The following is a 25,128-nucleotide window of genomic DNA, read 5'->3' as shown; positions in this document are numbered from 1 at the left end:
TGAAACAATTATACATTGTCATGAAATTTTGGGGTTTCATTCATGCATTTTACGCAACATATAGTCCCAGGATAATTATTTTAAAAATAAATATGGTAGCATTTATATCTAAATGACACGTCCTCTGGTTTGGTACATTTTTATAATGTAATACTAGAATGTCTTTTCCCCAGATTGATTTTTAACATATTGTGTTATTTTTGTAAGATCTCTTATTATCCGTCGAGATTAGGCATGTGGCTGACAGTTGTGATGGGAAAGACTGACTAATGGGCATTCTTGGCACATTGCAGGCACTCCTGGGGCAGCCCCTATGTTCCAGGTGCTGGGCTTGACTCAAAGATGGTCAAGCCAAGGTCCTGCTTCCACAGCAGCTCCTGGCCTGGTGGACAGGAGAGACAGTCAGTGGCTTATGATCACAATCTCTATTTGCAGCTGTGCCTTGTGGCGTGTCTGTTGCCCATGTCTGGAAATAGCCACTCCACCTGTCTCCTTGCTGCATTCCAGTCTGGGGCATTTGCTCTTTTCCTTGCTGAAGAGACTACAGTAACATTCATGACATGTGTAGTTTTTAATTTATTCCAAAACGCTTTGTACCTTCAGAATCTCAAAAGGCAAATGCTGGGGTAATTTGAAGTTTCTGATCAGTTAAAGGTCTTCTTTGAGAAAGAATAATAGTGAGAAGTGGGATGTAAATGAAAGACACTGATTATCAGTGAAAGAGAAAGTAAAACCTCTTTAAAATACAAAATGTTAAATGAAATTCACTACAACAGCATACAATCTACACACTAGCATTGTTTTGATTTCTCACATTTCAGTGAATTATAGTAGTTTATAAAAATCTGCAGAAAGAGCATTTCTCCTCTACTTAATAAAATTACTTGAAGCTCTGCTTATTCCATTCATTCATTCATTCACAGTAAATATTTATCACAATCTTACTGTATGCTAGATTGTGGGGGGCTTTCAAAAAACAGAATAAAGCTCCTGGAGGAGCCTCAAATATCACTTATTTGGGGGGTACAGAATAAGCAGCTGTGTGTGTGTGTGTGTGTGTGTGTGTGTTGTGATAAGTGCTAATAAAAAAAAGCCCGACAGAACAAGGAAGCAGGCATAGCAGCATCTTATGCTCTTGTATGTAAGAATGTTGTGCTTGTTATCTCTGATGAAGTCACATAAGTGCTTCTGTTCAACTGATCTCTCATGGGCTCGCTCTGCCCTACAGTTCTTCAGTCTTTGATCATATGGCTCTTGGACATCCTTCTGTGCCTCGGTTTACTCTCATTTCATCCCTCCGTGACCCAGTATTTTCTCACAAGCCCTCTATTTTTGCCTAACAGTCTCCACCTAACAATTTAGCATCATATGCTTCTGGCTTTGGTGACTCAATGTCTAAATCATTTCTTTGAGTTTCAAGTTAATGAACTGGGCTTATCATCCCCAATATATAAGCATCTCTAACTTAAAAACTGAGTTTATTTCAAATGTTTGCCTTGAAGCCTTTTGGGACAGTTTTTCTAGGTTAGAACTTGGAAAAGAGGGAGAAATGTTTGGACCAGAAGCTTTCCTTTCTTGTTATCAACAATTACTCAGTGTAGATGCAGCCTTTTATGCATGGAGTAATTGCACACTTTCCCCTGAAAAGACCCAGTTGGCTTCCAGTCTTTTATTCTAGGGAAGGCTGATAACAGACTTATGAAGGCAGAATGTTCTGGAAGATGTAGCGCTGATCATGTAGCATATTACAGTGTGTTTGGCAGCAATGGCACAGGCAATAATATGGGTTTGATATTTTCATCTTTACTTCTTGACCTTGAGGGGAGAATGAGAAATCGTATTTATGGTATACCACAATACCGTGACTTTTAAATCAGAAGAAGCCAGGAATGTTAAAAAGAGATGAAAGATTTTTATTTGGGAAAAGAACAACCAATTTTAGAGTTTTATTCTTCACATTATGAGTCAAAGAGTGGAGAAAGTAGATATTCATAGATAGTCAACACCCGGTACGATAGGTTAAAAAAGCAATTTTAGAAAACGTAACTGAACAAGTCCCATTATTTCTTGTGTGTCAGGATGAAATTGTCCCATGCTAGTATAGAAATAACAAAGGAAACAAATGCTTTTAAACATTGCTGTGATGGGGGGAAAATAGAGCATTTCTATTTATAACTTGTCCAGAGTCCCACATAAAAATAGCCCCAACAACCAGATTTGCTCATATCTGGAATTCAACGTTGTTGCTGCCAGTGACGAAGAATTCTAATAAGAACGACAGTGGCGTTGGTAAATATGGAAAGTTTAGCCTCTTTCTTTTGCACCAGCTTTCATATGGGGAGAAAATTAGCTAGTGGAACAGAGCTGGCTTCTGTGTCACACATTTTGTTATTTTCCAGGCTATTTGTCTTTGTTTTTAATGAAAAGGATGCATTTGCACCCCTGGGACTTACCCCATAAGGTGGATATATCCGCGATGATTGTATTTCTGTCCGTGAAATGTTTATCAGGCTAAGAGATCTAACATTTTCTTCTTCTAGAGACTAATTTTGTGTGATTGCTATGACAGCAGATGTATTAGGAACCTCAGAAGTTAATGAAAACTGTTCTTTCTCTTATTTTCAGCGGAGTTTCCTGGGCTATGCCAGTTTTAAAGTGGGGGAGCTACTGAGATCAAAGGAGCAACTGTTAGCACTGAGCCTGAGGTGGGTGTCTCTGTCTGCAATAATACAGTTACAGGGACTGGCCCGAGATATTTACTGAGGGCTGGCTGGGTTTGACAGTCCTGGTTCTCGCAGATGCTTAGATGTCAGCTCTCAAAGGGCTTACATCCTTCTTTGCAACAGGTTGCATTGAAACAGCAATTATTCAAGCTCACATTCAAGTTGATGTTTCAGATTGTCAAAGTTTATTAGCCTTATCATTAAAGGGATTACATTTGTTTGAAAGTAAGAAAGCAATAGAAGTGATGAGCAGTGTTATTAAATAATTTGTGTTACTTGTCAAAATATTACTTTTAAAATCAAGTGTATTTCTAGGATTGAAATATATTGGCTAGAGGCATTGCAGATTCTTTGATACTAGAGGGTAAGATGATTATTTTTTTAGAGCTTATTTTGTTGCTATCCTCTTAAATATAAACATAAGTTAAAATAGACTCATATTGAGACAGACAATAGATAGAGCTGATTTATAGTATAAGGACAATTTCTTATGATATAGAATATGAGATAATCTTCAGGAAGTTCTATAGTGTTTTAATACTAAAAAGAGTGTTAAAAATAAACATTTATGTTTAAGTTTATAATAAATTTGAAACAATATTATTTTACTATATAATTGTATTCTAACTTATGCAATTATGTGTGTATGGAGTGGAGAATACTGCCTTGCAATATTTATATAGCATAAAATTATATAGAACCCTAGTTGTAAACTTAAGATGCCCTTCTTTTGATGAAATATAAAGACAATTGGGGAAAAGATAGTATCTTCAGTTTTCTGTCTGGCCCAGCCCCTAAGGACCACTTATTACCAAGAATTTTAGTAAAAATGCTATGACTTCTGTTGGAATTTGTACTGCTGGCTGTCCCCTTTTCTGGTTTGTCCGGATTCATACAGTTTTGCATTTTGACTTAATAGGTAGCACACAATTTAAAGTAATTTATATTCATGCCAAAAAATAACTATTGAAGCCATTATTTTCTTTCTAGCTTCCCTCAGGCTGTCTCATAAACATCTGCTATTTTGTTGTATTTTATTTGGGAAGACATTTAAAATATTGATAGATTGGGGGGTGTTATACCCAATAAAATTTTGTTGCATTTATTTTCAATCTGAAGGGTGTATGGGCCAGCTGAATAGTCTAGCTTTCAAAGGCACTGGAGCCCTGAGAAACCTGTTACCAGCCTAGCGTGGTGGTTAGATCTGACCAGAGTGCTGCTAGGTTCAAGCACGGAGCTAACTTAGAACTAGCAGCAGGTCACATGTTTTCTAGATAAGAAGCTGAGCACTTTATTCCTCCTTTTGCTGACTCACAATCAACAGTTGTGATTTTTATCTTAACTGTCACTGACAGCGTTGTGCTACCCAGCATTTAGACTCTGCCTGGGAAACCGAAATGGGGACTGGAAATTTTTGGTAAAATGAAAATTAGTGACTACATACAGTGCCTTTGAGGGAGGGTAAGAACAGAATGGTCAAGTTTAGAGTACGACCCTTGGAAGGAAATAGGAATATAATAATTTCAGATTTAGGGCTATCAAGACAAATTCCCACTTTTGATTTAATACCCCTAATTCCTGTTCAGTTGAGTTTGATTATGTTTAAGGAAAACAAATTGAACAACCATGAGTTGTATTTTCTAGAATAAATAATTTTTGAAAATCAATTCTGAAATATTGAGGTTATTATTATTTTTTCCTTTAGTACTTTGCCAAATTTTTCTATTTCCCTCCCTATGAACCAGACACAGTAGACGTATAGCCTGTGATTTCTGGTGCTTCATGTCTTTTACTTCTGATGTAATTCATCTTTGCTCCACTGACTAGAGAGTCTCTGAGGTACAGAGCTGGGGAACATTGGGTCAGGGACAAAAAGCTTGTTTTTGGTTGCTTGTTTTGTTTTAAATATTTCCTTGCACTGATTATATCTGACTTTTATTCCACTTATAGTCCAGGCAGTTTAACGCAATAGAATTCTCAGATTGTTATGTTTTAAAATATAGAGATGTATGGGAGAGGCTATTTAAAAAATAAACATTAGATTTCTATTTATTTTTAAGATTTCCCTATTTTATATAACATTTATAGGTGTACATAGTCATGCATAAACATTTGTATCACAGATTGTGTGGTTGCATATGTACTTGTTTATACATCTTACTTTAGGACTATTTTGCTTTCTCATAAACCATAATTACTTATTTTCTACCATCAAATATTTGTGCTTAGAGAAGTTAAGATTCAAATTATGATGTCTTTAAATTTTTATTATTTGATGTTTTATTAATTTAACCTTCATAAGCACACATACACACTTTATTTTTGTTGTTTATAAAAATAAAAGAACAACAGGTAAACCCTACCTCTTTGAAATGTAATCCCCAAAGGCTTGTTCTTCACTCCAGAGCTGGAGATAATGATGAGGAAAGGCTCCTTAAACTATGACACATGGTTTTCTCCACGGGGCACTCAGCGTGAGAGAGACACGGAATTGCCACCATCATCTCACATGTTGGGAGCCCATGTGTGTTCTAGACACCCGAGGGCAGTGAATCAGAATAAGTCTGTCCTGAGAGTCCTATGAGTGCCTGTGAACCCCACAGTAACCTGAGACCCACCTTGGCCAAGGTCTGACAATACAGTTTTAAATGATAAATTCTCTTTCTGTTCAAATGGAATTAAACTTGCTTACAGTTTTGATCTCCTACTACTATGTTTTTCCTACACAGCGATAAAGATTATAGACATTGTCTTATTTTAAACACCAGGTGTATTCTTTAGAGTTCTATGTATGATGGAATGCTTCTGTAACAGCACCTTTTCTTATCAACAGCTATTTGAACCTCAGAGCTGAATTTTAAAAATCACATCCATGTGTCTTAATTGTTATATCTGTTTTGAATACATTCCACTCTCTTTTGAAAGTCTTCCAGTTAGCTTGTTTTGGAACTACAAAGCAGGAGTGCAGCCGAAAATTCTGATGCTTTGCCAACACTAATTTTTCTGTATATCTAAAACATTTTCTGTATTAAATTAGAGACTCAATGCATGAAATTCATGTACAGTAGGGTTCCTAGGCCTGGCTGGTGATCAGGGCCAATCTGTGGGGTGACCAGTGGGGTGATTGGGGCCCCTGCTCGCACCTGCCTTGGCCTGGCGCTGCCTCCTCACCTGCTCCACCATCCCACCACAGTCCTGCTCTCCTTGGGGCCCATCAGAGCTGGCAGTGCCTCCACTACAGTCCACTGCCAGAGCCACTGACTTAGTTGACACCCGTCATGTTCTGTGCTTCCCCCTGGTGGTCAGTGAACATCTAACTCCCACCCTTGGGGACAATTTGCCTATTAGCCTTTTATTTTTATCCGATAAGGGTAGTAGACATTGACTGGTGGCCAACAAACCCTCTTTGAAAGAGAATATTCATGATTAATTATAAAACAGAATAATGCTATATTTTATTAAATGCATCAAGGGAAAAGTTAGAGGATGTGAATGGCATATAAAAAGCTAAGTTAATTGATGCTTTTATGTAGAATTTACTAAGAAATGCATATCAGAAAGTCTGGAACTATGCATGAGAACATGGCACTATTTTCTTGGGCATGAGCAAGCAGAAACACAGACAAGTCAGTAGCAAGTATATACTCATGATTGATCGAGACATGTCTAAGGGAAGACCTCGCATCCTGGCTTGCTTCCTTCCCTGTGCTTTTGGTGCAATTGCAGCTCTCCCAAAACGGATCCTCTGATACTGACACTGACTTTGACCTCATAGACTTGTAGGAAGAGCTAACTAACACTATTTGAGCTTTCTGAGGGTTAGCATTTCCAACATCTTGTCATTTTTGATCTTCTAATAACCTTACCTGGAAATGCTCTTATTCCTGTTTCACTCCTAAGTAAGCTGAGGAACGGCAGTGGACTTGTTACGGTCACACAGCTGGGATGGGATGGAAACATGGAGGCTGGAAGAGAAGGATTCTCATAGCAAGGATTTCCTAGAGAAGAGACATTTTGCTTAGAACCTTAGAATGGAATGATGGTAGAGCCCAGAAGAGGCCTTGGCACTGCAGGTTCTTCTTGGACACATTTAGTGGCAGGGACTCAAACTCGGGAAGCCATGCATTTTTCCCCCTCCATTTTCAAACAGGTCAGTGTTAGAAAAGTATTCTTATTTTATCCCAAGTTTTATTGCCCTGCCGCGATCCCAGCTCTCTTGCATGGTGTTAAGTAAAACAAGTCTCCAGCTTCTTCTCTGTGATCACATTTGAAAGCAGCTATTTTGTCCAACAATAAATCTTTCCTCCTTTTTATTCCCAGGAAAGAATGTACTTAACAGAAAGCACCACAGGTTTCATACCAGATTTTGGTTCAAGTCCCAGCTTTGTCAACAACTGTGTCTCCCCAGACTTATCTACTCTTTAATGTCTGTTAATAGACGTAGCAATGACCTCCCTCCCGGGGTGATTCTGGGCAATTAATAAATGTGATCATATGTGTGCACTTCCTTGCACTAGCGAAAAATGCTCTAGAGAGGTTGTTTTCCTTGTATCTTGCTTAGTTTGACATCTACAAATTTCCAAATTGGTCAGTGGCCGAGGAGTTGGTTTAAACTTCGGTCTGGACATACCATTTCTATTACCCGAGGAATGGATGCTTATCTGAAAACTGAATTCCGGCTTTAATCATTGTGACGTGAGACTTGACTTCTTAAGTGCAGATGCCAGCAAGAGGCCTACAGAGAGCAGTTTGTCCTGCTGAAACCGGCAATATTGCAATAGACTTGGGGGAAAAAATCAAATTTGTTTGAATTAATACTTTAGCAATATAGCACTGCACTCAGGACAGAAATTCATAAATGCATCATAGAGTGTCAGCTGCTTTTAGAGTTTACTGATGCATTTTATTGCTGAATACATCAAAAGCAACTGACAGAAGTCAATTCAAGTAACACCTCTCAAGACTGAACTGGGAGGATGAAGGAAGCATAGAAGTAGGGGTATTGGCTTCTAAAACTGATTTTTTTTTCTTTTACTAAAGTAACTGTGATAATGTCCTTTAGAGACACAATTGCTTAAAATGATCAAAAGTCTCTACATGAGCCACTTTGTCATAACTGTTACAATTACATTGATTTGTCACAAAATCAGAGAATGCAAAGTATACAGCTATTTTCAGATTAGGATTGTAGAAAAGTGGGAAGAGCAAATTATTTGAAACCAGCCCAGAGACCAAACCCCAGTTCTTCTGTTGCCCAGTAGGATGGCTGATTGCTCTGAGATTGCTTTGAAAATGTTATATTTTAGAAAAAGTGAGGTGGGTTTCCTTTCTGCAGGACTCCCTTGCTGTGTTCCTATCTGTGAAATGCAGACAACACTGGTGTCCACCTCCCAGGTTGTTGTTAGGCTCACAGGAATTATTAATGTAAAATGTTTACAATTATGCTAACACATAGTAAGTGCCCAATAAATGCTAGCTATATTTTTTTATGTTCCTTTCTTAGACTGATTAGTTCTCTAGCCTCAGGCTGTGTGTGTGTGTGTGTGTGTGTGTGTGTGTGTGTGTGTGTGTTGTTTTCAGGCAAGGGTTAGACAGATTGTACATGACCCATGTTGTGTACCTGAGATGGTATCTGATGCAAAGCAAGGTGTTCACCCTGGTCATTTCCTATTGTTAAAATTATCATCATCAGTGTTATTATTTTTATTTCATTCAACTAGACTGCCTTTTATTTATCATTTAAATGGTTCTGCCATTAAGTAGTTTGTCTTTATGTTCCTAATCCATTTTTATGTAGGTATGACCATGGAAATCAAATAGCACTTTCATAGTTTGCATTATTCAAAAGACATGGTATTTGTCAGATTGCAAAATAGAGTTTTCAGTCACTGAAGGTACAGCCCATCCCTAGAGTACTTAAACAGCAACTCCATTTGTATAGAAAAGCCTGAAATCTTCCCTCTTTTAAAATGCAAATCACTTCCAGTTAATAGCTGTACACACAGACCTACCTGCCTAGGAAGTCTGAGAGCTAATTTAGCTTTGAAGATAATTTTCAGGAGTGATTAGGCCTGCAAGGAATTATGTTTGACTGGAAAATTTTGTATTGGATTTGCCCACATTTACCAAAGTCACTTTCATTATTATCACCCTGTGTTTCTGCTGCTCTGGACATATTTATAGCAGCTTTTCCAAACAGGTTATTTTTTGGAACACAGGTATCCTTCAGTGACATGTATATGTTTATTGAATGAAGAAGTTTTATGACCAAATAATTTTAAAAATGCTATATTTTAGAAAAGTGAGGTGGGTTTTCTTGCTGCAGGACTTCTCAGAGCCTAATGAGTCCTGTTGGCCCATTGGGACTCTCAGTAGGCAGGTGTCACCGGCAGCTTTTCCAAACTAATCTGAACCAGGAAGCTTTCTTCTCATCTTGGCAGACATGGTGTCCCAGGAAACACAGCTACATAATTTAGAAAATGCTGGTTTAAAACTTCTTAAGAACAACTTATTTTCCAGAGAAATGCATGTGTCACTGTATTTACGGCTTTGCCCTTTCCCACCATAAGCACATTCTTGAACACGCATGTCAATAGACAGGCATGTAGTCTTCACCCAAATGAATACTTGCTCTTATGCACGCTATGTTCGCTCCTACACACCATGCCGGTAACTCAGCACTGTTTCTCCCATTCCACACAAATCCACAGGCATTGCCAAGAGTGGCATTTTACATTCCATTCATGTCATGTCCTATATGGACATCATTTTGTGAACTTTGTACAAAACATATGGAAAAAGAGTGACAAAAGACATGTTCTATCTTTTATGTCCATTGACAGATTGTTAAACTTGCATAAGTGGATACACTTATTTTCACAAATCACCGAATAATATAACTGTCACAAAGTGAGCTTAGCTCTTTCCCTGAAAGCTCTACCTTTTGGTGCTTTTTCTTTCTGGGTTAAACAAAGAATCATAATTTTTAACTCCTCCTTTGATGTTAATAATTTTTAAAATATATTGGTTTCAGAAAGGAAGGGAGAGGAAGACAGATAGAAACATCAATGATGAGAAGAATCACTGATCTGCTGCCTCCCACATGCCCCCCACTGGGGATCGAACCCACAACCTGGGCATGTACCCTGACTGAGAATCAAACTGTGACCTCCTGGTTCATAGGTTGACACTCAAGCACTGAGCCATGCTGGCCTGGCTGATATTAATAATTTTAATAATAAGAAACCCTTATCTGATCATGTTCTTCTTCTATTTTAAACTTTATATTCCTTCCTACTGTTCCCTCACTCCCAAATAGGCAAGAATGTGAACATTAATATATGCAAAAACCTTGGCCAAGATACACAAAACAGCACCTCTTCTTTTCAGCCTCATGTCACCACACACATTGCACTAAATCACCACTTCCTCCCACTTCCTCCCTCGTTTATAGTGACTTATGTGCACTTTGCATTTTCTAAATGTGCAGTCAGAATTCTGTGTTTCCCTGAGCCCAGTGTCAACTTGGGGCAGCAAGAGAGCACAACAATGTTTGTCTGTGTGTCAGTGTTGCAGCTTCGCTTCTTGCCCATGCTGCCTTCGGATTATTTTTCCTCCATTTGTCATACCCTTTGCCAAGGAATAAGCACATCCAGAAGACCCTGGTGTCCTCCAAATTTACTGTCATTAAAAACTGAGACACCAGTCCCTCCAAACATGTCAATGACAAGGTCGGGCCACCATCCCCCACGATGGCTTACCATCAGCTCCTCAATCACCAAAGGACCATGTTTCTATCATCAGGCTTGAGAGTGGGTACAAGAAGAAGCAGGTCAGAGCCAATCATTCCTGCTCCAGCTAACAGAGACTAATGATCCCTAGAAGGTCATAATTTTTACATTGTGTTTCCAATGAGGTTTGACTTTGCTTTCCCATTAACACATTGTCAGTTCTTAATATATATATATATATATATATATATATATATATATATATATATATATAGGCTGTGCTGGAGGTATCATGACTGAGAAAATATAGAAAGTGACCTGCCCCTTGACAATGCATTTCCTCTATAGGGATGCTCTACCCCAGGATTTTCTACCCTACCCCATTAAATGAAATAAACTGATGCCTCTGGTTCTGCATCACGGCATGGCTGTCTCCTGGTAAAAGTGTGGTTGAAAGAGATTCTTTGCGATAGGTCTTCATTAAGATAAGGAATGGAGTCAGGAAAAGAAAGAAGGCTATTTTGTGAATGTGAGATAAGGAAATAGAAAACACTCAAAAATAATATGACAAACGATTTTAACAAGGCAGAAGAGAAGGATGGGATCAAAGGTAAAATGATAGAGATAAACAGGAATAGGCAAGTTTATTTTACTTCACATTATTATATTTTGCACCAATATAAACAAACTATTTTTTTCAAGGCTGTGTTACAATGGGGGGAGAGGTTGTCCAGCTTTATTATGGTGATCCATTGGGTCCCTTAATGAAAATACTTAAGCTTATTAGAATTCAATAGATAATCAGGTAACTTAGAATTCTTCTTTATAACATTGTGTGGCACTGATGACTTTGTTATATTATGGGACAATTTTACCAGCTTGCGTAGAAAGCTTTTAAAATTAACTGAAATGATTGAAGGCTTAGGTCAGGTTAAATTTGACCTGACCTAAGTACTACTGAGTCTATATTACGTTACTTATTACAATAGCAAATGAAATGACCAAATTAACATATATTCTATATTATTAAAGCCCAGCGACCTAATAGCAGAATGACCAGAACAACAGGTCCACCAGTTGTTATGATGTGCACTGACTACCAGGAACTGCCCCTGGTGGTCAGTTCACTCCCACAGTGGTCTGATCCCCATGGGCCATGTGCTCCCACAGCGGACTGATCCCCATGGGTCATGCCCCCCGTCAGTGCATGAATCCTGTGCACTGGGCCTCTAGTGTGTGTGTTTGTGTGTGTGTTTGTGTGTGTGTGTGTGTGTGTGTGTGTGTATTTTAATGTTACATCTTTTTATTGTTTACATATGTAAACTGGAAAGTAAACAATCACATTCATTCCATTAAAACTTACTATTGTTAAAAACAAATTTAAAGTGCCATGATAAACTTGGTTTAATACTCAACCTTCCATCAAAGATATGGCAGAAAACGTAAATTTTATTTTATTTTTATCTTCCCTGATATTGATGGAGTTTCTCTAATTCAAAGCAAGATTATAAGTTTCAACCCTCAATTTAGAAATGATGTATAATGGGGATTAATTTTCTCTTATCTAGAATCAAATTGAAGTTTTTCCAGGGATTTACATAGTAAATAAGAGAGACAGTTCTTAAGGATCCTTGGGTTTGACTGTTTGTTCTGCCGACTGCCAACTAGCACTAAATTTCCTAGCTAGTGAGCCTCATTTCTAAGACTAGTAGAAATGAACTGCTTCTATGACAAAATGACAGAACTTTAAGGTACTTTAAGGATAAGCCTGTGATTGTGATATTGGAGGAAATGAAGTTTCATAACTGTCACCAGGAGTTAATTCCTTTGCTTAAAATTTCCCACCTGCCTACTAATGAAATTAATATTACTGAGGTGAACTTAAATTATGGGATCTTATCACAGCTTTTAAGGAACAGATCCCTTTATACTTTAATAGAAAATAAAGTTTACTCCCCATTTTTCTTTCATGCCATCTCTGCTTTCCTCAAACCCCTCCTGTCCTTGAAGGACTATTTGAATGACGTTATCTTTTCTGCCACATTCATTTGAAAAATACATTGAGATAATAAGAGATATATGAAGCTCCAGCGAGGGGAAAAGAATAAAAATATGTGTAACTGGTTTTATAATATTTGTTATGAAATTACTTCTTTCCCTCAAATATTGTTTTTGTAAATTCTTTGAGTTCAAAAATGCTAGTCATGGACATAAAATGAGACCGTCCAATATTTGTTGCGTTTCAGAGCTAAAGTGAATAAGTAATAGGAATATTTATATTTTCTGGATGGTGGTTCTTCCTTTCTTACACCTATAGGTCCATTCCTCAGTGAAAGTGTTTCAAACGTTCCACCTACAGATACAGAGAGATAGAGTCAGAAAGGAAGGCTAATGAATTTCCAAGTATCAGGAGAGTTTTCTTCTGGAACTAATCTGAAGAACAGAATCCTGGGCAACTCTTAAGCTAGAGGAGGGGCTGAGAATGGAACAAGTAACATTTCACAAGTGCTCATGATTACCCATTCTGGACAAGAGTTTCCCCTTCTCTTTGAGTCATGCATATTAATAATCAGTGTATAATGCTGATTCATGAAGTTTAAGTGCAGGTTGTAGGATGGCCATGTAGATTGCCAATTGCATTAACTAGTACTAAAAACCAAGTAATATGAACTGCTTAGGATTGTGGTCCAAATTCTAGCATTAACTAGACATATGATCACAGGAAATAAATTTTTTTTTTTGTTCTTCAATGTTGGTCAATATGTTTATTGTCCTATTCTGAAAGAAAAAAAAAAAAAATTCATTGACTTTGTTGGTTTAGTTCAGCTCCCAACAGCCCACTCTAAAGCTCTTAAGAAACTGCTTTCTGAGCTATCTTATCTTTCTTCTGAGTAAGAGACAGTTGGGCTCCTGGTTGCCGGCTGGTCACCAGAAAGACCAAGACATAATTAGAAGCTTAGGACTTTCAGCTCCACACCTATCATCCCTGAAGTGGACAGGGGCTGGAAATTGAATGAATGATCAATCATGCCTATGTGAGCACCCTCCAGAAAAATGTTAAAAGTACTGATTTCAAATAGCTTCTGGGTTGGTGAACACATTCATGTTGTGGCAGGGTGGTACATTTCAACTCCACGGCACAGAAACTCCTCCACCCAGGACCTTATGTATCTTTTCATCTGGTTATACCCTTTATGAAATCCTTTATAACATAATAAACTGGTGAAATAAGTACTTTTCGGTGTTCTGTGAACTGTTCTAGCAAATGATCAAATCCCAGAAGATCATGAGAACCTGATTTGTAGCACATTTGGACAGAAGCTGTGAGTAACCTTACTACTTATTAATCAAGAAGCTAAAAATAAATCGATAAATAACCATTTCATATTTTGATTTCAGAATAAATTTTAAAAAAATCAGATGTAGCCTTCTGATTGCTAGTGTTCTTGGACAAATTCCATCACTGTGAGGAATTGTGAGGTAGCTTTGAACCTTTCACTTAACCTCTCAGGGCCTCTACAAAATGAATTGGATGATACTTACGATTACTTTCTACAAAATGAATTGGATGATACTTAAGATTACTTTCTGCTCAAGCATTCTCAGATTTTATCCAATTTTGATACTGAGTTCTCAGGAGTTTATCTTAGAATGAAGGAGAAAATAGTTATATCCAGAGTTGTTTCAAGCTAGTGAAACTTTTATTGAGAATACTAACTTCAATTCAATTCTCAAAAATTTACAAACGGATATAGAGAAATCTCTGTTGCATTGAAAATTTTAATCCTGTGACTTCATTTTTACTCTTTCTACTTTCTTTGAGAACCTCAGTCTACTGAATACCCAAACCCAACATTTTTCTCACATGGATTATTTTAGAGATGTGATAAACATTTTTAAAAAAATTATTAACCTATATGCTCTCTTATAATAAAAAAATTAAAAATAATACTTTAAAAGGAATATTTTGGGATAAAAAGCATTGCTTTCCCATACACTTTATGTTGAAAAACTAGTAGAGGGCATTTGACTTATTCCTGTTGACCTTCAGAATCTGTTTAGCATGAATAAGAATGATATGTAATTTCTTTGCAACAGTGTATCTTGAACTTTGCTTTAATTGTTTTTCTTCCTTTGAACAAAAATTTCTGTAGGAACCTTTATTGTTCTACCTACATTGCTTTAACTGTGAATCAGTCACATTTGACCTCTGAAATAATTACCAGAGGATTTAGTAATGCAGTGTCAATATGATGTAATAAAACCAGTTAAAATCAGAGAATGGGAAATTTCAGGTTTTATAGTTTTTTAAAATTAGTGCTGCTCTGACTGTCCTTGTATATGTTGCCTAGCCAAACTGAATTTCCTTCTTGTGTCAATAACCTTTTCTCATTCTTGGGTCCCCGTGCAGATATCCTTCATCCATATGGCCGCCCATCATTTTCCTTGTTTGTACACTTCTTAATCTGTCCCTGGTGGCCTCTGCTTCCCAACTCTATTCTGATACCTGAGATGCGCCCTAAGCCCCATTCACTTTCCTAGATCATTATTCTTTACTTAACTGGGAGCTGGTTCCCTCTCCCTGACAGTTCTACTAAGTGGCTACCTGGTGTAGGATGAGCATCCTCTAAAAACTCCTGGATTGAGGCTCACAGCCTCCAATATACCATTGGGTTCCTCATTACTGATATGACCTAAAGATGTCACCATTTGATGAAGATTTTAACTTGCAATGCACTGTGTCCTCTTCAGCACTGCTCCTCTTACACATCTTGTGATTCCATAGCCATGTAGATGATCTTTTCAGTTTACTGGGCTTTCAGAATTTTCTCTGCCTTCCTTCACAACCCACTCCATAGCCATTCTCTATATTTTGTCATTAATTCCACCCCTACAGAATCTTGATTTTAATTACTGTATTCTATTTTCTAATTTCCACATCAGATCTTTCCAGTATCTTCCTAGTTGCTCCTTGACTGCATCAAGTCATTGATCTAAAATCATGTCTTCACTCTTCACAGATTCCTCCCCCATATCCAGAATTCTTCTTTCATAGCTGAGGTTACATGGTCTATTACTGAGAAATAACAAAACAATTTTCTTGCAACATTCTCAACTGCTGTGCCCCTCTTCTATTCCTATATTTTCGAAGCAGAAGATGGATGGATGGATGGATGGATGGATGGATGGATGGATGGATGGAAGACAAAAGCTACAACAAAAAAACTGCTTAAATCCAACATTTTGTTCAAGTGGGCTAGTGTAGCCCAACTTCCATGCTTCTAGGTTCCATTAGGGATCATGACCCCTAACTTCCCGAGTGCTTTCACTACTAGTCTATTTTCCTACTTGATTCCTCTGGTCCATTTGCCATCACAACCTTTTTGACCATTATTTCACACCTCCTTGTTCCAAGGACCTCCAAAATATCTCCCCTCTTCCTCATTCTCAGTGGATTTATCTGGTTTCTGTTTCACTGAGAAGAGAAATTTGACAATTTCTCACGCTTTATTTACCAACTTATCAGCATCTACTTTGCCTTCCTTCTGTTACTGTTGATGAACTCTGCTTCATGTCTAAAGTCAACCCCTCTACTAATCTTTTAGATTGAATCTTTTCTCACCTATCCAAGACATTACTCCAAAAATTATCCCCTTTTACATTTGTATTATAATTATTTCCTCTGTACTAGATCATGTAAATCTTTCACATTGCCTTCTAACCTATATTCCATTTCTCTGCTCTTCTTTATAGAAGAACCATTTTATGAGTTGTCTCTACTATGATTCCTATGATTATCTTTTGCACCCATTCTCATCAGGCTTTCATCCCTAGTACTTCACCTGAATAGCTTTTGTCATGGTCAGGAAGGAATGGCTTCCATATTGTTGAATCCAATGGAAAATTCTCCATGCTCCTCTTTCTTAGCATATCTGCCCAGTGGATCACTCCCTCCATAAAACATATTCTTCATTGGGTATCTGAGATATCAGACTGACACGCTCTTAGCAGACTAGAGAGAGACATTCTCCTGCTGACCTTGAAAAAGCAAACTGCCATCCAGTGAGCTCCTATGGAGAAGGCCACATGGTAAGAACTTGAGGGTGGCCTCTGGGGCTGAGTATCATCCCAGCAATAACTAGGGTGAATAAAGAGACATACCTCAGCCATAGGAAATGAATTCTACCAACAAAATTTGAAATAGCTGGGAAGAGAATTATTTTCTTGATCTAACATATGAGAATGCAGCTTAGCTGACATAAATTTTAGGCTGTGAGACCCTGGCCTAGACATCTGATCTGTAGAAATTGTGAGATAACAAATGGTGTGGCTTTCAGTTACTGAATTTGTGGTTTTTTGTTAAGCAGCAATATATTTCTTACATTCAAGGAGATGGTTTGTAGTTCACATTTCATATTGAAACAAGAAGTTTCCAAATAGAGTCACAAGGAGGGAAAGATTTGCTGTAGCTAATTTTATAGGGGGAACTTAGCAGTATTTAGCAGTAAAGAGAACTCTATAAGTCCATTAGTCTGAAAAACAGTCAACCTACCCGTGTGCTTTTGAAGCTTCATGGCCCGCACTCTGTAACTATAGAACTCCTAAAGCATTTTTAGATTTAAATTTAAGATTTTATTTTTGGTCACATCAATCTGAGATAAGTAGGATGTTTATTTTCTTCATATATATAATTTGGAAAATTTTATAGAGCCTGCTCATGGTCACATGGCTCTTCACTGCAAAGAGCCAACACCATGACTGAGAACTTTGTTAATGCTGACTGCACTTTCCACTAAAGCACAATCTGTTATTTAATGGTGTGTGATGATATGAACCAATTTGAACCAAAGACACTGAGATGTCCATATCTCATGACAAGTCCTGATATAAGGTCTTTGAAGATAGGCTATATACTTCAGACTCTCTAGATCAGCATTGAGCAATACCTAAGAACACAGGAAAGGAATTAAAATAGTGACAGCAAAGCTTTAAGAAGAAAACCTGGCATGAATGGAATAGAAGAGAAAGATACCGGCAGATGGGAGGTAGGTTCTCCAAGGGCAACATAACAGAGGTAATGAAACTAATTGGGATCTTGCCATTGGAGAGGAACACACGGAAGAAACTTTATGGACAGGATGGGGTGAGTTCTTGGAAGGTAGAGATAGGACAAAGCAAAAGTAGAGTTGGAATAGTCTGTGATTTTTGGTCTTTGGAGAATGCTATGGCTGTTTATGTGTGTTGAGTTTAAAGAAAGGAAATGATAGATTTCAGGCTTACAGAGTGTGAAATAATGATGTTAGGACAAAGGAAATTGGAGCTCTAAGTCAGGAAATCAGGACAGAGTAGAGAATATAGAATTGTACAGTCTTATAGAAGAGATAGTTGAATCCCATAATAATGTCCCCACCCCCTATTGTCCTCGACCACTGGTTAGGCTCAGATGTATGCACATAAGTGGATGGAATTTCTGAAGGCCAGCTTGTAATAAGAAAAAAGGAAAAAAATATATAAGGACTACACCTTAGTGTGTAAGTTCTAATAAACTACCAAAACATTTTATTTGAGTTCTAGTTTGAAAGCATTATATGGCTTTTTGCATTTTGAATTTCAGCCAGGATAGAGGTATGTTTAGTTATACATACTTAAATAGAACTCTTACTTTTGTGAGCCCTAAGTAAATCTAGCATTTCCAGGTAAATAAATTCACCAGAAAGATCATCAGGGGGTACTCACTCACTCTGTTTACTTATGGCCTTTGTTTATTTTTCTGTCCAGGTGAGGCCTTCGTTTCCCAGGTACTTGTCTAGGTGGTTTAAATGCAAGGCACATCTCACAGCTGAATAGTCCTGCGCATAGCACCAGGCTTACTTTTCATGCACACAGGCTGACAGTGCTAATGATGGGTTTTCCTTGGATATTTACAAAGTCACTTGTTGGTTTGTATCTCTGTGGCATTTTCCATAGTAGAGAAATTATTTACATGTTACTGTTTCACATTTCCAGTGGTAGGTTTGTTTTTTTTTTTGTTTTTTTTTGTTTTTTCTCTACTAAGAAAGATATAGTAGATGGTAAAGAAGCTTAGAGGAAGAATGTCATGAAATTGTCCTTTGTTAGAAGACTATCTCCATCACCTTTTTTCAGTCTTGTAAAAATGTTTGTATGTTTCAGCATAGGAAATGGAATGTGTCGTTAGGAAGCATTAGGGGAGTTATTTTAAAGGCAGATTTTTAAAGAGCTTTAATCATGAATGTATTATGCATGCTGAAAACCTAAGAGAGAAGGGAGAGTATGGATTTGTGTTGCAGAAATTTTCCTCTTTGCTGTCTTTCATCTTGTTGGCATGATTGAATATTTAAGTGTACCTGCTGAAACAAATAGGAACTCGGTGTTGTGATGGAAATACTTTAGCAGCCATGGACTACCCCATCTTTTATTTCTCTTACAGCTCTCTGCATTAACTAGTGGTAATGACCTGCTGTTTTGAAATGGCAGAGTGTTTTTTCCCCCCTTCACATAGATTGAGGTAGTTATGTCTTACTACAGCCTGTTTTTATTGCCAAATACGTTTTTCGAAAAGTGTTTCTTGGCTCAGTCAAGTTTGTATCCTTGTAAAAATAACATAATGCCAGAAAAAATGTATATGTATACTTGGATAAAATAAGAAAAAGTCACTCTTTTATTGGGCTATGAGTTTGGAATTTCTTCCCAGGTTTATCATGTACTTTGTTTTGAGGAAAGTTTGGACAGGAAGGTGGAAGTGAGTGTGATAGGTTAGAATGTGTCTCAGATTTTCCCCAAGGTTGATCCAGCCTGTGAAGGCCTATATATCTATGATAGAATAATATTATAGAACCACAGTAGTGATTAGTGCATGATTAGTGATTCCTGCTGATATTATAGAACAGCTATTAGAAACTGACCCTTTTATTTATTTATTTATTTTAATTTTCTTTATTGATTAAGGTATCACATATTTGTCCTCAACCCGCCTTGCCAATCCCCCCCACTCATGTCCCCACCCCCTATTGTCCTCGACCACTGGTTAAGCTCAGATGTATGCACATAAAGTAACTGACTCTTTGTTTTGCCTTAAGGAAACTAAAAATCAGATTATTTAAGTGATATATTTTTCCTCACACAGCTAGTTAGCAGCTGAGCTGGAACTAGTGCTTGGGTTTCTTGCTTCCAAATCCAGAACTCTCTTCAATATGTCTTTCATACAGATATGATGAATTTCCATTCCAGACAACTCAGAATTTTTGTGATGAATAATGGCTAAGCAATTATCACTATCTTCTCCAACCTGATGGGTTGAAAGCATAATTAAAAGTTTAAGAATATAAATTTTTCATAAATTTCTACTAAATGATCTTTGAAACAGCCTTTGGAGAAAAGGAATAGATAGTTCAATTGTGATTCTCCTGATTGGAGGGAAGTGTTGAATATCCACACACTGGGTGTGGTAAATTGATACAGAATGAATAATGAACTGTTCTGCATTTTAAATGCCAGTTCATTGGTTTCAATTCTATAGTTTATATCCTGGATTTCCCACTCTGTCTCCCACAAATACCAGATGAAGAGGCATCCTTTAGGATATGTAGAGTGTTCTAAACAAAATGATTGAGGGGGAGGTGGAATATTGATTCTACAATCCCTCCAGTGTTGCTAGATTAACCAATCCCCTTGCTTTAAGTTTGCTCTGGGAATAAGTGGAAGTCTGAGTAGATAAATAGAAGTAGGAGACCCAAAGGCATAAAAATTATTGAAAAAATAGCCGGATACTATTTCAAAGGAAACAGATAGAAATATGGTTCAGAAGCTACTCCCACCGGACATTGCTCAGTCATCTGCTTTGGCTCTTTGAAATGCTTGCTGTCATTGTAATTTATAAACTTGTGCTTTTTGCACTATTAGGAATGTAAGCTTTAGAGCATCATCTTATTAGTAAGGCTTTCTGTCTCTAGAGAGTACATAATCACTGTTGAAATTCATATATGGCATAAGATCCTATAATCTTTTTCTATAATATTTAATGCCAATTTTAATAAAAATATTTCTGGAGAGAATAAAATTAAATATCATATAATACATTAATGGCAATTATATCAATAATTATGTTGCTGCTACTACTTCTACTACTAGGATAAAGAGGTGGGGGAAAAGGAAGAAACGCTTGTATAATGCATTGTGCTGAACTCTTTACAAAAATGCCAATGTAATCCTTATAACAAAGTTATCATCGTCTCCATTTTACAAAGAAAGTTTTGTATAGCTAAGTCCCTTGCCCACAGTTATGCAGCTAGCAGATAGCTCAAATTTCTGAGTTCACACTTTTAACTATCATGGCATATATTGGTTTATTATGCAGTCCTGGGATAGGCTGTGGAAACATCTGCCTTCTGTTTCAAATCATTATGTGCATTCCTTGGTTTAGTTCAAGGAAAAAATTAGAATGTTATATATAGATTTTGTATTAAGCTACCTCAATTTGTTCATGCACAAATTTTTAAACAATTCTCAAAGAAGGAACAGGTATGTTTAATTGTTATTAATGATAACAATCATTATCATTAAATAGGGGGATAAAGTCTACAGATTTCTTAGAAAAATAATTATGGGTAATGCCAATGAAGGTTCTTGTTAATAAACTGTTTTACTCTCAGGTACTGAAAACTTGTACAGAGCTATGTCATATCATAACTTATGAAAGTTTGTATGTCATTTTCAACTGGAAAATGGTATAATGAATTATTTATAGCATTCCAGAATTGAAGCTAATATAGTTTTTCACTAAAAAGATTATACTGTCATCTACATACACATCTTTTTTTGTGATGAATGATTAAGTTTATATATTAATTTTAAATACTTGAGTCAATGTTATGATTTAGTGATTTCAAAAAATGCCAAGAAGAATTTTATATTTTAATATGAAATCTTAATGTGCTATTTAACAAGTAAATAACCATTTATGTACATAATCTTTATTTTATTACATTATAACACCAGCTATATATGTGCAACAGAATTTTCTATTTCACTTTTCTCAAAAGCATAATTAATTATCTAGTGATATAATTGTTACTTAACTTAGTCATTATTTTATTAGCATTTGGTAAATTCCTTTTACTAACTTTCCTCTTCTCTGACACCTGTAACAATAATGTAGTGACATGTAGAAGGAATTGGTTGAAAGACAGTATAGGTATTCAAATTAAAGTTAAAAATAAGTTTCAGAAAAGAACATGACTATATAAAGAAAACCAATTGTCATGTGACTACTATTTGTTAGTTAGTCTTAGAAGTTATAGCAGTACATCATAGCTATGGGGTAATTTGCTACCTATTTTCCAAGAAGGCTAAAGGGAAAAATATCCATTATTTGTGACAGTCTTTCCATGGTAGGATGGCATCATTTATTCTGTATATTTTCTTGTCCAGAGAAAGAAATTAGAGAATCTTAAAAGATGGTGGTGGTTCATTTTGTTTTTAGCTTTCATTATTATTATCAACCATAAAATGTTCATGTTTAAGACAATAATGGTGATAGAATCTTAATAATAAAATTACCATCATCACTAAATAGAGAAGAGTTAGTTGTTCAGTGACCAACATTTGAAAAAGACGGAAACCTGGGTTTTCATTTTTGCCACTTTGTTACCTTGGGCAAGTCTTTCCATCTTTTCGAGTCTCAGAATTTTTATCTGAAAAAAATAAAAAGTTGTACTAACCAATCTCTATGATTAAATTCTGTTCTGCATGTTTCTTAACTTTCTTATGTTTGCTGGCAGAGAATATTCTTTACCTGATCTCTTAGAGAGAAAAATGATACAAAATCAAATTTTGTAGACAATGGCCCAGTCATAAAGGAAGACAGGGATGTGTGTTGTCTTTTTCCTTTTATTCTGCTGTGTTTTCTGTAATAGATGCATACAAGATTCTATGTGACTGGTTTAGAGGAGCTGTGGCTTACGCTGTTGCAGAGATGTGGAGGCTGCCAAGCAGGGCCCTGACCCGTGATGCTGAGGCCACTCCTGCCAGCCTGGAGGGGCTTTCACCTTCGTGGAGTCAGTTTTGACAATCCATGTACTTAACCTTGCAAATTCATGGCTCATTTTCTTTTGAAATTAAAAACAACAGCAACATTAACGTGCGTTGCTGTGGTTTAAACAGATTTGTTTAATTAAAACCATTGAAGTAGATAGCAATGTTAGTGGTTTTCAGAAACAGACATGTATGGGCATAGCCCTCCCTTATCCACAGGGGGATGCATTTCAAGATCCCCCGTGGATGTCTGAAACTGTGGATAGTACCACTCCCTATGTATGCTGTTCTCCTGTTTTTTCCTCTACTGGTACATACATAGCTATAATAAAGCTTAACTTATAAAGTGGGCACAGTAAGAGATGAATAACACTGATAGTGTTATTCAATTATAAACAATATATTGTAGTAAAAGTTATGTGAATGTGGTCTCTCTCTTTCAAAATACCTTATTATACGGTGTGCACTGCATGGAGTGGCTGGACAAAGGGATGATCCACGTCCTGGGCAGGATGGAGCAGGACTCTGTGAGATTTCATCTTGCTACTCAGAACAGCATGCATTTTTCAAACTTAGGAACTGTTTATTTCTGGGACTTTTCTATTTGATGTGTTTGGATCACAGTTGATAGCCGAGTAACTGAAGCCACAGCAAGAGAAACCACAGGTAAGGGGGGATTACTGCAATTTAAGAACAGAGAAGAGTCTTACCTTTCCATGTCATTGATTTTTGGTTGCAGAACTTCAGATGGTGGCAAAGTTGTTGGCACCATAGAAGTCAGTGTCGTGAAGATGGGGGAGATTGAGGATGGGGAAGCCGACCACATCACGGCAGATGTGCAGGGACAAAAGGTAGGGTCTCAGCCAGCTCATTGCACAAATTAAATTAGAAATGATCATCTTCACCAGATGTCTGAATCACCAACACCTCTGTGGGGTATGAAATCTCATTCTTCAAGAGCTAAATGAGAAATCAGATCTACAATTTGGGCACCAGAAGTGTGTTTCTTCCTCTGAAGCTGAGGCTGTTTGCATGGAACTGTGCAAATCCAGGTGCCACTCAGAAACATCTTCCTCTTCTCTGCCCCCCGCTGTGTCCATGCTGCCTCTTCTCAGTTGACACTGTGACTGCCATAATTGACCCTTCACGAGATGCCCAGGAAATTCTTGGAGGACCATTACCACAAGTAACCATTTCCCTACTCTCAAAACCCTCTTTGTAAAATGATGCAGCTTGAACTTAGATTTCATTCTTATGTGAAGGAGGCAGATTTAATAACAATGTGCCTTATGAAACTGCAGAGAGAGAAGCAGGGACTTGTACACAGCAGAGGGACAGCTCTGGAGGAGGGGCGATGCCTGCGGGAGGCCAAGGGCCTTCCTTGGAGCCCAGGATAAAGGCTCCAGTGCCTCTCAAGATGTGGCCAGGACATTTACTTTCTACTCCCTCTTCTGCAGGAGATGAAAACTTGATATTGAGTATTAGCCCAAATTCCTGTCTCAGGAATGTAATTGCCTATTTTATGGAGACATAGGGAACAGGCTTCAAAACTGCTAATAAAGTAGTTCTTTTTAAGAACATGAGCTTATATACATACTGTAATCCCTGCCTTTTCATAAATGAACATTTTTTTAATGACAAGGCTCATTCTGACTTAACTTTTAGCCTAGTGACTCTTATCTGGGAACATTTGAATTTTGTTGGTAAGGAAACATCTACATGGAAGATGGTGTTTATATAATACTTAATGGACCATTAGCTTTACAAAATATAAGACTTGTTTTCAAATATATATAATTCTGGCCCCAGGATAGGCAAAGCCTGTTTCTCTCTGTTCCCCTGCTCTCCCCTGGAGCATATTCTGGATCATGAAAATATTCCAACGAGGCCTGGAGTTTGAATCAGGTGGCTTCCAAATGTCAGGGCTGTGATGAAGTTTCATAGCAGATCTTCTGAGGGTTTGTTTTAATTCATTCATTTGGTCCTCATGTCCTTTGGAGTTCTATACTAGACCCATCTTAGCACCATGTGTATCAAGATTAAGGAGGGAGGATTTTGAGGATAAACAGGGTGTGAGATCAGAAATAGGCAGCTGATGGTTCCTGGACCTGCGGCCATGAGCCAGACTAGGAGCAGACACATGTCCCATTTCTAAGTTAGGCTACTTCCCCTGCCTCCGACTCTATTACTAGCTGCCTCTCTGTTCTCAAAGTTCATCTATCCCTTTATTTCTTTATTCTATTCTAAGGTAGCACAAATTGAATCATGATCTCTTCATAACTGGAGAACTCGATACGCAGGAATATGCCCCACCCAAGTCCTGCTTTATGTTTCTGACTTAGTCATGTGAACTTAAAAAGAGACCTTACCGAGCTGTTCTGGAAATAGGAGGTGGCAGTGTCAGCACAAACTGTACGAGTCACAGGTGACAGAAATGGTAAACACAGCGAGCTTTGTCGGCAGGCAGTACCTTCGTCCTGTCTGGTTCTCAGTAAACCTTGACCTTTTTTTAAATAAAATTTTCTATAAACTCAGTTGGCAGTCCCGGGGAATATTGGTGATTGAACAGAGAACATGGAGTAAGCTCACTCTGCATGACATTTAGGAGAATCATGTGGAAATAA

The 25,128-nt window shown here is 37.4% G+C and overlaps 1 protein-coding gene across 4 annotated transcripts in view; it reads left to right on the top strand.

Annotated features, from left to right (window-relative positions):
* INPP4B (inositol polyphosphate-4-phosphatase type II B) overlaps positions 1-25,128 on the top strand; it is a 560,042-nt gene that overhangs the window by 374,699 nt on the left and 160,215 nt on the right. For 3 of the 4 annotated variants that reach the window (XM_045576851.1, XM_045576850.1, XM_036423483.2), the window contains 2 exons: positions 2,626-2,705; positions 23,244-23,355. In XM_045576851.1, coding sequence (XP_045432807.1) covers positions 2,626-2,705; positions 23,244-23,355 — 192 coding nt within the window. Of the gene's footprint in view, positions 1-2,225; positions 2,290-2,625; positions 2,706-23,243; positions 23,356-25,128 lie in introns of those variants that run through there. The other variant, XM_036423489.2, reaches the window with a different exon arrangement.

Source organism: Pipistrellus kuhlii, unplaced genomic scaffold (genome assembly GCF_014108245.1).
Source record: "Pipistrellus kuhlii isolate mPipKuh1 unplaced genomic scaffold, mPipKuh1.p scaffold_m20_p_8, whole genome shotgun sequence".
Lineage (NCBI taxonomy): Eukaryota > Metazoa > Chordata > Mammalia > Chiroptera > Vespertilionidae > Pipistrellus > Pipistrellus kuhlii.
Note: the sequence above shows the minus strand (reverse complement) of the source record. Positions and strands in the feature narration are given on the sequence as shown.